The sequence below is a fragment of the Vanacampus margaritifer genome, chromosome 1, assembly GCF_051991255.1.
Source record: "Vanacampus margaritifer isolate UIUO_Vmar chromosome 1, RoL_Vmar_1.0, whole genome shotgun sequence".
Taxonomy (NCBI): Eukaryota; Metazoa; Chordata; class Actinopteri; order Syngnathiformes; family Syngnathidae; genus Vanacampus; species Vanacampus margaritifer.
The window spans coordinates 24323082-24336308 of record NC_135432.1 but is presented as its reverse complement, the minus strand read 5'-3'; the positions used below and the strand labels follow the sequence as shown (position 1 = coordinate 24336308).

The following is a 13227-nucleotide window of genomic DNA, read 5'->3' as shown; positions in this document are numbered from 1 at the left end:
TGCTATGTTACAGCCTCATTACAAAATTGAATAAATATTTGTTTTGCCCCTCAGAGCTCTACGCACAAAACCCCATAATTACAATGTGAGAAAAGAAAAGAAAAAAAATAGTTTTTTTTGTGCAAATTTATTGCAAATAATTTAAAAAGAAATCACATGTACATAATTATCAATTAAATGTGGATTTCAAATAATTTAAATTGTAATTATTAATAGAATGTGGAAAAAGTGATGTGATGTGAGTACTTGATTTGCTGAAGTTTTTGGTGACGTATGATGAATAGTTTCCCTGACATTTTAGGTTCCACTCCAAATACTATTACTTTGGATGGGTTCAACTAACTAATGAGAGGTTGTTGTTTTTTTTTACTGCATCCGCATTTAGAATTGGTTTACTTCTTATGAATCTCGTTAGTTATTGTGATTTTACTATGATGATGTCTCCATAAAATCTGGCCCTTGAGGCACAATATTATAACAATGTAATGGTGCTGGCCTAATAAAGGTTATTAGCCTGTGTCTGAGAGGTTGCTACCCCCTGTCCACACACACACACAGACATACACATCCACACACACACACACACACATCAAGTCCACCTCTCTTTCGCTCTCTCAGTTGTGCGATGTAAATAATCTAATTAAGGCCGTCTCAGTAACAGCCTCTTATCCTGGTCAGTGCACAAAGCCGGCAACATCCACGCACGACTGGGTGATGACAGCTGGTCCCATAACACCCGGCCGGCCTCCTTCCATCATCTCTCTTTCCTGCTGCGCTTGACCCCACTCACACTACCGTCGCGCCATCCGGCAAGCCTGTATATAAACCTTGTGGAGCAGGAAGCACCGATGGGACCAAGCATGAGCACTTTACAATAAGCGTGTGTGTAGTGGAAAAATAAGACCTCAGTGAGGGCTTGTCTGTGTTGGGAATATGAGCCGCTCCATCAATTTTAATGAGAAATCTGAGTGATCAACATGATTGGGGTTTAGTAATGAGGTTATACTTTAATCCACTTTATTTCCACATGCCATTCATTCTTAAAGACGTAATCAAATCAACAGCCATTTTTGTTGACCTGCTCAATTGAGTTTAAGTTCACGGTTATGTTCTCAAGTCAAGTCAAGTTTATTCATATAGCCCTTAATCACACAAGAGTCTCAAAGGGCTTCACATGCCCTCAGTTGACAAATAGCAATGACATCCCCTAATCGAACCACAAGAGGGCATGGAAAAACTAAAAAAAAGTACTTGAGAAGGGACCGCAAATGTGGTAATCCCCCTTCCAAGATGATTAGGTTCCAAAGGGCAACAATTTACATAGTTTGCGATACTCAACATTATTAACTAGAATAGTGCGAAAGCCCATTGAGGAAGTTGAAGCATAGCAAGAAGACGTCAGGGAAGTGGGTCCTCATCCAAATCCAGCCCGGTTGGTCGAAGCAGCTATCTCCATGGCGGCATCTTCAAGGTGATGCTCCGCCCCGGATCGCATCCTGGTCAACCAGCGCAGAACCCGTAAAGCAGCATCCAAATCGGTCAATAACACCTAACTCCCTCTCCAAGCCGTGGAAAAGGGAGGAAAAGAAAGAGGCGGCAGTCACCAGGTACACATCATTCAGCTAAATGAAAGAGTATAAAAATGAGTCTTAAGACGCGATTTAAACGTTTCTGCAGAAGTAGCCACTCTTACCTCCGATGGTAGGGCATTCCAGAGCACTGAATTCCGAATCGAAAACGCTCTAGAACCCGCGGACCTCTTTTTGGCTCTTGGAATTACCAAAAGACCTGGATGTTGCAAACGAAAAGTTTTGTGTGGGAACATACTGTACTATTAAATTGGCAAGATAGGAAGGCGATAAGCCATGTAAAATTTTATATGTAAGTAACAGAACCTTGAAATTGTATTGCAAGTGGACCGGAAGCCAATGCAAGTTGGCTAGTATTGGGGTTATATGATCAAACTTTCTCGTCCGCGTCAAAAGTCGAGCTGAAGCATTTTGTCCTAACTGCAGACTTTTAAGACTGGTCATGGGAAGACCAGAGAGTAATACTTTACAGTAGTCGAGGCGAGACATAACAATCACATGAATTATAATTTCTGCATCACCATTGGACAAAATAGGATGAATTTTAGCATTATTACGAACGTGGAAAAAAGCAGTTCTAGTAATATTTTTAATGCACATTTGAAAAGAGAGAGTTGGGTCGAATTTATCAAGGTTTAAAGAGGTATTTGTAAACAAATGCCGATAACAGGCGGGCCTGACAATCAACGTCTCGGTTTTATCTGGGTTAAGGAGCAAAAACGACATCCATTGTCTCCAGGGTTAATGTCGGCGAGGCACAGCAGTTGTGCGGATTTGTTATTTGTAGCGGGAAATATAATTTGTCATCATAACAGTGAAAGTTGATGTTATATTTACGTTTAATATCACCAAGCCGAAGCATATAAATGTTAAACAAGAGGGCCAAGTACCAATCCTTGTGGGACTCCATACGTAACATTACATAGCTGAGATTGCCTGTGCGTTCTCTCTGAGAGGTAAGAACAAAATCACAAGAGTGCTAAGCCTGAGGCCATGTATACACGTAGCTGGGTTTTTTGCAAAAGGGAGATATTAATTCTGTGGCTTGCCCTGTCATCCACACGTCCGCGGGGATTTTTTTTTCATTAAAAACAAAGGTTTCTAAAAACTCCGGCCAAAGTGAAGACTTGCGTATTTCTCCGGCTCCGCGGTCACGTGTGCCCGTCAGTAAACAAAGTTTTACGTAGTCCTCTACACACGTCACTCAATCACATACCTCAAATTGTTTAAAAAAAAAAAAAAAAAAAGAAAAAGAAGACGGCATCATCGGCGAATACGATGTTTGTATGTGTGTGTGGTGAGTGAGTGAGTAGGATAAAAAGTTGTCTAAAAAAGACAAGTGAAGCTTTTTAAGATTTTGTATTAATCCTCTTTGTTTTCCTCTATGCTCCGTTTATGACATTGTGGCAGTAGTAAGGAGCGTAAACGACTGACTGGAAACATGTCTTTATTCACAACTGCCAACAACAGAATGGCGAATATTGCGCCAAAAACCATTATATCAAACACACCCCCTGCTGTATGCCTACTGGGTGAGAGGCATGGTCCTAAAGTCCACCACACAGACCCCCCCCCCGAACACCCAGAAGAGCACTCAAAAGGAAAACCTCACAGGGGGCTTCACCAGCCTGCCACTTCGACTACGCAGCCCATCTCCCGGTGGAGCAGGTGAAACCTGTTGACCAGGGGGGGCAGGCGAAAAAGGAGCAGGAGAACACTCCACATCATCGTGCGGAAACGAGGCTGGGGGCTTCGAAGGACGACCACAGCGAGGGACCCGAGCTGGCAACGGCACATCGCCCACAACCAAATGAGCTGGTTTGAGCCTATCCAACGAAACAGACTCCCTACGCCCACCCATATCAAGCACAAAATATTTAACCCCATGCTCAAGCACCCGAAACGGGCCGTCATACGGTGGCATGAGGGGCGACCGGTGGGCATCGTGGCGCACAAAAACAAAACGGGCAGACATGAGTGTCGACGGTACAAAAACCTTAGGAACACAGTGGTGAACCGGTGCAGGAGTCAGGGGCATCCCCGACAGAAAGGGCCGCGCGTCGGGACCTTTGGGCAGAAATTCACCCGGGACGCGAAGAGGCTGACCGAACACCAACTTGGCCGGGGCGGCGTTAAGATCCTCTTTCGGAGCCGAACGCAACCCGAGCAAAACCCAAGGAAGACGATCGACCCAGTTACCGTCGGAAAGCGCAGCCCGCAGCGCGGCTTTAAGCGACCGGTTAAAACGTTCACACAACCCGTTAGCCTGTGGGTGGTAGGCAGTAGTGCGGTGTACCTGCACACCCAAGGACTCCGCTAAAGCAGACCAAAGTCCCGACACAAACTGGGGCCCCCTATCCGAGGTGATATCGGACGGCGTGCCAAAACGCGCAACCCAAGACGACAGGAACGCGCGGGCTACGTCCACCGAAGTTGTGGAGGACAGGGGGACAGCTTCCGGCCACCTCGTTGTCCGATCTACCATAGTGAGCAGATGCGTAAAACCCTGCGACGGAGGGAGGGAGCCTACCAGATCAACGTGCATGTGGTCGAAACGCCTAGCTGGAATTGGAAAAGGTTCGAGGTCCGCCCTGGTGTGCCGGTGAACTTTGGCACGCTGACAAGCCACGCACGGCGCCGCCCACTCCCTGACATCCCTACGCAGTCCAGGCCAGACAAACTTGACACCAACCAGCTTGGCCGACGCCCGGACGCCAGGGTGTGAGAGGGAGTGAATAGAGTCAAAAATTTTCCGACGCCACCCCAAAGGAACCACAGGCCGAGGGCGGCCTGTGGACACATCGCAGAGGAGAGCGGGATCGCCTTCGCGCATCACCACATCTTCAAGTTTAAGAGCCGTACCTGCCTCTTTGAGGTTGCGGATGTCAGGGTCGTTGGACTGTTCTGCAGCCATCTCGGAAAAATTAACCCCGAGCTGGACCGAACATACAATCGCGCGCGATAAACAATCCGCCACAGAGTTACACTTACCGGCCACATGCCGAACGTCTGTCGTAAATTCGGAAATGGCCGCCAAGTGGCGCTGCTGGCGGGCCGACCACAGTTCAGTAACCTTTGACATCGCAAACGTAAGCGGCCCATGATCCACATAAGCCGTGAAACGGCGCCCTTCAAGAAGGAAACGAAAATGTCGCATCGCGAGATACAGCGCCAGCAACTCCCTGTCAAAAATGCTATACTTGCGTTCATTATCCCGCAACTTACGACTGAAAAACGCAAGGGGCTGCCACACATTCGCCACGAGTTGCTCAACCACTCCCCCTACAGCTATATCGGACGCATCTGTAGTCAAGGCCACCTGCGCAGTGGAGATCGGATGGACGAGAAGGGCCGCGCTCGCGAGGGCGTCCTTAGCTTGCTGAAACGCCTGTGCCCGTTGCGGAGAGCACTCGAGGGGGTCTTTAGCCTTTTTGTTCCTCAAGGCACTGTAAAGAGGCTGCAGGAGGTGGGCTGCACGCGGAAGGAAGCGTTTATAAAAATTAACCATGCCAAAGAACTCCTGCAGCGCCTTAACCAAGGCTGGGCGGGGGGAAACAATCACTGCCTGTACCTTGGCAGGTAAGGGAACTGCACCCTGCGCCGATATACAGTGTCCCATAAAATCAATCTCAGTAAGACCGAATTGACACTTAGCCGGATTGACGATTAGGCCATGTGAATAGAGGCGCTTGAAAACCTGCGTTAAGTGCGACAGATGCACCTCCGGTGAAGGACTGGCCACTAAAATGTCATCAAGATAGACGAACACGAAGTCGAGGTCGCGCAAAACACAGTCCATCAATCTTTGGAAAGTCTGTGCTGCCCCTTTCAGGCCAAAAGGCATGCGCAGAAATTCGAAAAGCCCAAACGGCGTTATCACTACCGTTTTGGGCACGTCTACCGGCTGCACAGGCACCTGATGATAGCCACGGACCAAGTCCACTTTAGAAAAAATTGTGGTACCCGCCAGACGCGCGGAAAAATCTTGAATGTGTGGAATGGGGTAACGGTCATGAGTAGTAACACTGTTTAGCCGACGAAAATCACCGCAAGGCCACCAGGAACCATCGCTTTTAGGCACCATGTGTAAAGGCGAAGCCCACGGGCTGTTAGAACGCATCACAATCCCCAAACGCTCCATTGTAGCAAACTCCTCCCTCGCAATTGCCAATTTGGCCGCGTCAACTTGGCGTGCGTGGGCAAAAACTGGCGGGCCAACGGTGGGGATGAAATGCTCCACCCCGTGCTTAGTATCGGCGGTGGAAAAGGCGGAAATCGTCAATGACGGAAAATCAGACAGCAAACGCCGATAAACATCGCCCGATGCCCAAAAATTTGCGTGTGCTAATGGTCCGAGTCCCCCAGCCTCACATGGGAAAGTGGCGAAAGAAACAGCGTCAATCAAACGGCCGTTAGCAACATCAACAAGCAGTCCATTTGCACACAGAAAATCCGCGCCAATAATTGGAACCGTGATTGAAGCAACAATAAAGTTCCACTGAAAATCACGTCCATGGAAGCACACAGTCACCAGCCTGGAACCAAAACTGATAATGGGTGAGCCGTTAGCTGCACACAGTGAAGGTCCGCTGCTACTGGCCGCCTTGTCGGCGCCGGTGAGTGTAAGCAGGCTAACTTGCGACCCGCAGTCCACCAGGAAACGTCTCCCTGATGACGAGTCTGTGATGAAGAGCAGCTTGCTTTCGTTGCCGGCGCCCACAGCCGCTATGGAACACCGACGTTGGAGTTTCCCGGAGCCTCGAAGGTGCAGGGGGGAACACAACACAACGCCTAGCCTTGACGCCGAACCGCTGGTGGAAGAAACAGAGAGCCTTACCGCGCCGCTTCCGTGTCACCACGCCGGCCACCACCGTCGGGCCCGCGTCCTGCGTCTCCTCCAGGAGGTGATCGGCTGCCACACTTTGCACGGCGAGTCGTCTCGTAGCCAGCAACACTCGATCCGCTTCTTCGGCCAAGGCCCGATAATCGCGGGACGCCAGGCAAACGGAGTTAGCCAACACCACGCGTACCGTAGGCGGTAGCTGTCGGAGGAAAATGTGCGGGAAAACGAATCCGCCTTCATCCGAGCCTAACAACGACAGCATCTTGTCCATGAGGACCACTGCTGTGCCATCGCCCAACCCGGGCAGGGAAAGGAGTCTGTCTGCTCTCTCCGAGTCCGACAAACTGAACCTCCTGAGCAGAAGTTGTTTGAGCGCGGCGTATTTCCCTCTCTGCGGAGGCGCGCGCAATAGCTGCATAGCACGACGTGTAGTCAGTTGGTCGAGGGCCGCCACGACCATGTAATACCTTGGCTCATCAGCGGTGATTCCTCGTAAGTGGAAAAGCGCTTCAACATGCTGAAACCAAGAGGCCGGGTCGCTCTGCCAGAACTCCGGCAGCCTCGCGGTAGCGGCGACGGCTGCAAGTTGCGGGAGTTGGGGCGACATGGCCGAGGAGGACACCTCTTCATCCGCTGTTCGAAACATTTTCAACGTCGGGGTCACCAATGTGGCAGTAATAAGGAGCGTAAACGACCTACTGTCTTTATTCACAACTGCCAACAACAGAATGGCGAATATTGCGCCAAAAACCATTATATCAAACACGCCCCCTGCTGTATGCCTACTGGGTGAGAGGCATGGTCCTAAAGTCCACCACAATATACTCATTGACTGTTTACAAGTATTTTTTTTAATGAATAAAAAAACAGTATTGTGTGCCTTGACAGCACTGATCCGCATATATACAGATCAGCGGCTGATAGTCCGTGCTTGTGTGATGTATGGTGAAGTGTCGTCAAGAGACGAGCAGTATTTGTCTAACTACTGCCACCTAGAGGCTTGGCATGCATCTCATTGTAGGCCCAATTTGTGAAAGTGGCGTGGCCAGACGCAGGCGTACTCTGATTGGATAGGATTTGGGGAACTGTTGCCACCGTTTCTGGCATTGTTGTGAACGTCCTTAAAACGCATTCATGCAGTTAGCTTTTCTACAAACGTGGTGGTGTGGACGCTATTTTTTTCTACACTGTGAGGAAGGAAATATTCTTTTTTTTTTTTTTATACCCTGCTACGTGTGTACATGGCCTGAAACACCAATACATGTTTGGAGACGTTCTAATAGTATGTTGTGATCGACGGTATCGAAAGCGGCGCTTAGATTGAGTAATAATAATATTGACGAGGTATTGGAGTCCATTGCTAGGAGAAGATCATTTGTCACTTTAGCAAGGGCTTTCTCAGTTGAGTGAACGGACCTGAATCCTGACGGAAAAGGTTCATATTGATTGTTAGCGGCCATGTAATAATTCAGCTGTTGCACAACAACTTTTTCAAGTATTTTTGCAATAAACGGTAAATTTGATATCAGCATATAATTACAGAGACTTTCTGGGTCGTTTAAGTAGAGGTTGAATAACAGCAGTTTTAAAAGCTACTGGATCAGTGCCAATAGAAAGTGATAAATGTATAATATTTAAAACAGGAGGTCCCAAAATAGTAAACAATTCATTAAAGTTTGCCCGGGAGAGGGTCACGAAAGAAAGTTGTTTGTTTCGCTGCACTAACCAGACGTGTAAGGATTTCAAGCGATATTTCATTGAAATAAGAGAGCGTCGTCGGACAGTTATTAGCTAGGCTGTTATTAGCCATGTCAAGTAATAAACTGAGCAATACAATAAAACATTTTGAACTGTGACATTAATCCATCCATTTTCTAATCCCTGCCACTTGTCCTTGTTAGGGGTTGTGAGCACGCTGGAGCCTATCCCAGCTGACTTTGGGTTGAATACTTTTATATTACATTTTAACTCATTCACTCCCAGCCTGAAGCAACCCCCTTCGCTCCCAGCTGTTTTACTGGATTTTGACTGGTTTTGCAAGGCCCACAGAATATTGTGTTCTATTGCTATAAAAACATGGAACCTACCAAAAGAAAGATTAGAGTCTCTTTTTTCATCAGGAGAAATTTTATTTGTATCTGTTTCCATTTTGCAGCAATTAGTATTAGAATATATTTAAGTTTCATCCATTTTTACATTCCTGGTGAGAACAACGAGGCCCTGGCTGATCGTTTAGACTCTGCTGCCACCTGCTGGCCATTTAAAAAAAAATAACATACCATTGCTTTAAGCCACCTCTTCACGTCAGAAGCTGCATCGAATTCTGTATGCTCGTGCATAACAAAAACACAACAAAAAAAAAACGTGTAAACACGTTTATGGGAGTGAAGGACAAAGTAAAAGTTTTTACATATTTTTGGTATTGAATGAGATAAATAATTGGATAATTGTTTCGATTTGGATTTCCTTCTCACCCTTTCTGTCCATCTGAGGCAGGCCTGAAGGAGAGCATGCGTCAGGCCCAGCTCAACAACTGGTCCCTGGATGCCTCTCAGATAGCCGACCTGTGTTCGTCCGTCAACCAGTTCTTCACGGCCACGGGCGTCATCCCCCCTCAGGGCGCTGCCCTCTCCCAACCTCAGGTCGCACACCCAGCAGCGCCCCGGGCACCGCAGCACCCGGCTCAGCCGCACGGCGCCATGCACCCCAAGGCCAGCCAGCACACTCAGCACGGGCAAATCATCCGAACAGGTTGGTACAAAAACAGGTGAGGGCTCGAAAATTGTCTATTGGTGCTGTTCCACATGTGACCATGGACGCCAAGCTCGTTTTTCTGGAGTTGAGGCCCTGAAGTTGAATTACAATCACGTCTTGCTGTGTGCCATTGTGACCGTGTTACACATTCACCAGGGAGTTGGGCAAACTATTACTCACAGTTGACTGCTGGGAAATTATGGCAGCGGAATCTTTCAGCATACACAATAAATGTGTGTCTGTGTATGTGTGTTCTGCTCAAAGCAGAATGCTAATATAAGTGTTAGTCATTGGGCCTTATTGTGTGTACTCCCACAGGGAACATGTACATGGACTCCAGACAGAACATTCCGTCTCTGATGGGCCCACCTGGATACCCCCACATGCCTCCCATTAGCAGCACAGCTCCCACAATGACGGTGGACTCCTCCATTACACTCTTACCAGGTGTGTGTGATTGGTGTTGCATGGTTTTGAGGAATAAGATAACAAATCAATTACATTCAATAAATAGTCACTATGATCGTAAAGCATCGGTAAAGTATAACCCGTTCTATTCTTTAATCTGGCCCACCAAGCATTACATGGTCAAAAATTTAGTAATATTGTAATTAACTCATTCACTGCCATTGACGGCTATAGACGTCAAAAATTCATTTGAACTATTTCTATTAGTTTAACTTTTTTCACTTTTGTTAACAAGAGTATGAAAACCTAGAAAAAAATTATTGTACATTTAGAACAGATGTAAAATTTGTGATTAATCGTGAGGTAACTATTGAAGTCATGCGAATAATTACAATTACAAATTTTAATCACCTGACGCTCCTAAATTTTAATAATCTTTTCTTTAAAAAAAAAAAGTCTGGGTTTTCATACTCTTGTTAAGAAAATAAGAAAAAAAAGTTTAACTAATAGAAATACAGACGCTCCCCACCTTACGAACGAGTTACGTTCCGGAGGATCGTTCGTAAGGTGAATTTGTTCGTAAGTTGCTTCAGTGCTATATTTTGTATTATAATTTATGTTTAAAGCCTATATAAGTATATTGAAGGTTTATATAAGTATGTTTAAGGCTTGTACAAGTAACCTGCATTGGTTTGTACTGAAAAAAACTTTTAATAAAATGGAGAGAATACGTACAGTACTGTACTGTACTACGTATGTTAGAGAGAGAGAGCGAAAGACACACACACAGTATGTACATGTACGTAATAAGATAAATAAAATGAAGTTTAACTTACTTTTGGAAGATGTACTCGATGCTTAAGGAGATGATGGAGGAGGAGGAAGAGGAGGATTTTATATCATGAGAGATTCTTCGTCGTCGCTGGAATCGGCTTCAAAAGTTATTTCCTGCTTCATGGGGACCGGCGTTTCTTCCTCCTCCTCCTCGCCACGTTGCTCAGCCTCCAATGAGCTCTCACAGCGCCAATCGTCGGTATTAGCGGCGGAAAGAAGCACTGCGCGCAATACAAAATCGAACTTACAGCATTTCTTTCCGAACATTTTTCGACATACTGTACGCGCAAAAATGTTCGTATGTACCGTTGTTCGTAACTCGAATGTTCATAAGTAGGGGAGCGTCTGTAGTTCAAATGAATTTTTGACGTTTATAGCCATCAATGGCAGTGAATGAGTTAATATTATAATGTAAATTTCCCCCAAAATTGAGTAATTATGATTAAAATATATTTTGTCATTATTAAAATCAAAAAGAAGCAACAAACTGTGGTGTTTATATAGATAAAAAAAATATATAGAATTTTACAACTTAATCACTACTCTGTATTAAATGTAAAATGACTATCTTCTTGTCCAGGCCATCACAGCCAACTGAGCCAGCTGCAGCAGATGTTGCCTCCAGGACACTTCCAGGTAAGACGCATGCTGGCTACCGACGACATCCAGGACGACTTCGACTGGGACTCCATCGTTTGAACAGGAGGTCAGAGACAAACAGTGATGGCGGCAACGCAGGTACGAGACTAGCCTATCAAAAACTCTGAAGACAATCCAAAAGAATGGAGTATTTTTTTTGGGTTGGGGGACAGAACTAGAGACAATCAGTTACCAAGTGGACCAAGTTGTAAAACGACACTGATCAAATTGTCTTATCATGAGTCACCCCTCTCTTGTGTTGACATGGGTGACAAAGGTTTAAAACTGTCAAAATATCATCTGTGAAACGTTTGCTTTTGTTTTCACCTTTTTTTTTTAACAAGGAGTATTTGGGCCACACTGAAACCAAACAACAACAAAAAACTGACAGATGCTCCATATACAGGGAGGAATTTTAATAATAATAATAATAATATATATATATATAAATATATATATATAATAATATAATAATATATTCTAATTATATTGTCATTTTCTTTGCCTTGCCTTTTTTTGTTAAAAAAAATAAGATTCTAGAAAAAAGATTCTAGAAAAAAAAAGTAATCTTTCTCATAACATCACATATACACCCCACCCCCCTAAAATATGTATTCCTGGGATAAAAATAAAAAACAAAAAATTATTTTACAAAATCCTACTTATTAAACCGATAACTCTTCTCATAATATGAGTGTTGTAGAGGAAGAACAAAAATATTGAAAAGATACCACTTTATTCTCTGAACTGTGTTTTCGTACGCCTTGACATTTTTTCAAGGTGAAGAATTCTATTCTTGGGGGGAAAAAAAGACAAATATATTCCTTGTAAAAATACAATTTCATTCTCATAATATGACATGTTTTTGTCTGTAAAGAATAAAACTAAAGACTTTGCATATTTTTCCCCATTTATTTTTTCCTTGTACGATTACTACTTCAATTTAAAGTATACAGTAATTGTTTTTTCCTTTCAGTGTGGCCCAAATACATCTTCATAGTTTCCAGCTGCAACTCTTGAACATATTTTCCTTAGCAGAAGGATATTTATTTATCCCCTCTTTCAAAATCAACTACTTGAAATGTTTTTCTTGTTTGTAATTTCTCTGTCATGAATCTATTACCTGGTATCTTTATGAAGACACATTTATGGCTTGGGCGCCACCTCCTGGTCAAAAGGAGCATCACAACACATCGTCTCACAATTATTATATGCATCAGTTCTCCGTTCCAAAGCACTCATGAATTTTAGTTTTTTGGTCGTTTTTGTCTTATTGTTTGTTTGTAATAGCTGTCATGTTCTCAGGGTAGTTCAATGATTCATCATTTCAAGCCATTATTGTGTCGTAAAGTGACTGCAACATTCAGTTCTTGATGGCCCCTGACAACTGTGACATTTGTCATCTTAAAAACAAAACAAATGCAGTGTAATAAGCTCATGCAACACTCGACAGCATCTAATTCATGTTTTTTGTTTGTTTGATTTTTCTAATGGTCAAATTATTCGTGCTTATTTATGACAAAGGCCAGACATGACTTATTTAGGTGAAGACATGCATTTTTTTGCACAAATATACAGTAATGTTAAGCATCTTGCAGGATAATAATGAAACAAAAAAAAAAACGGATGATGACTATTCTGATCAGGTTGTAGGGAAACAGAAGTTTTTTTTTCTTTTTGTTTTTCTTCCTCCATTGTGATTTAGTCGGTGTGAAAAAGTGTTTTTCTTGAGTGTACAGCTCCACGTTGCTAAAAAGAAATGAAGTATCCGTACCAGTCTGAGGGGAAAATGCGAAGCAAAAAGTCAAACTAGTGTTTAGAGGGGGAACAGAAAAAAAGCTGAATCTTTAATATTGTCATTATTGCCATTGATGCTGTATTACAGTGACCAGCATTATATAACTTGTATGTGTGTACGTTGTTGTCTTCTTGTAAATAGCACTAAGTTTCTTCTCTGTTTTCCCGTATGAAAAAGAAAGAAAAATGTAGACTGGTGAAAAGAACAAAGTATTTTTGTTATTTGTCCTTGAAGGAGACACTGTGTGTAAATATCGTCATATTGTACATATGTGATTTTGGTGTGTCATAAATAATAATCTGTGTATGCTTCAACGGTTGCACATCTGTTTCAGTGTTTATTAAAATACTGCCCGAACCTTG

At 44.2% G+C, this 13227-nt stretch overlaps 1 protein-coding gene across 3 annotated transcripts in view; it reads left to right on the top strand.

Annotated features, from left to right (window-relative positions):
* Positions 1–13227, top strand: part of LOC144063919 (forkhead box protein J3-like) — a 77462-nt gene extending 64235 nt beyond the window's left edge. For all 3 annotated transcript variants that reach the window (XM_077585936.1, XM_077585916.1, XM_077585926.1), the window contains 3 exons: positions 8929–9183; positions 9505–9633; positions 11009–13227. In XM_077585936.1, the coding sequence (XP_077442062.1) occupies positions 8929–9183; positions 9505–9633; positions 11009–11127 (503 nt within the window). In that variant the 3' untranslated portion in view covers positions 11128–13227. The remainder of the gene's footprint in view (positions 1–8928; positions 9184–9504; positions 9634–11008) is intronic.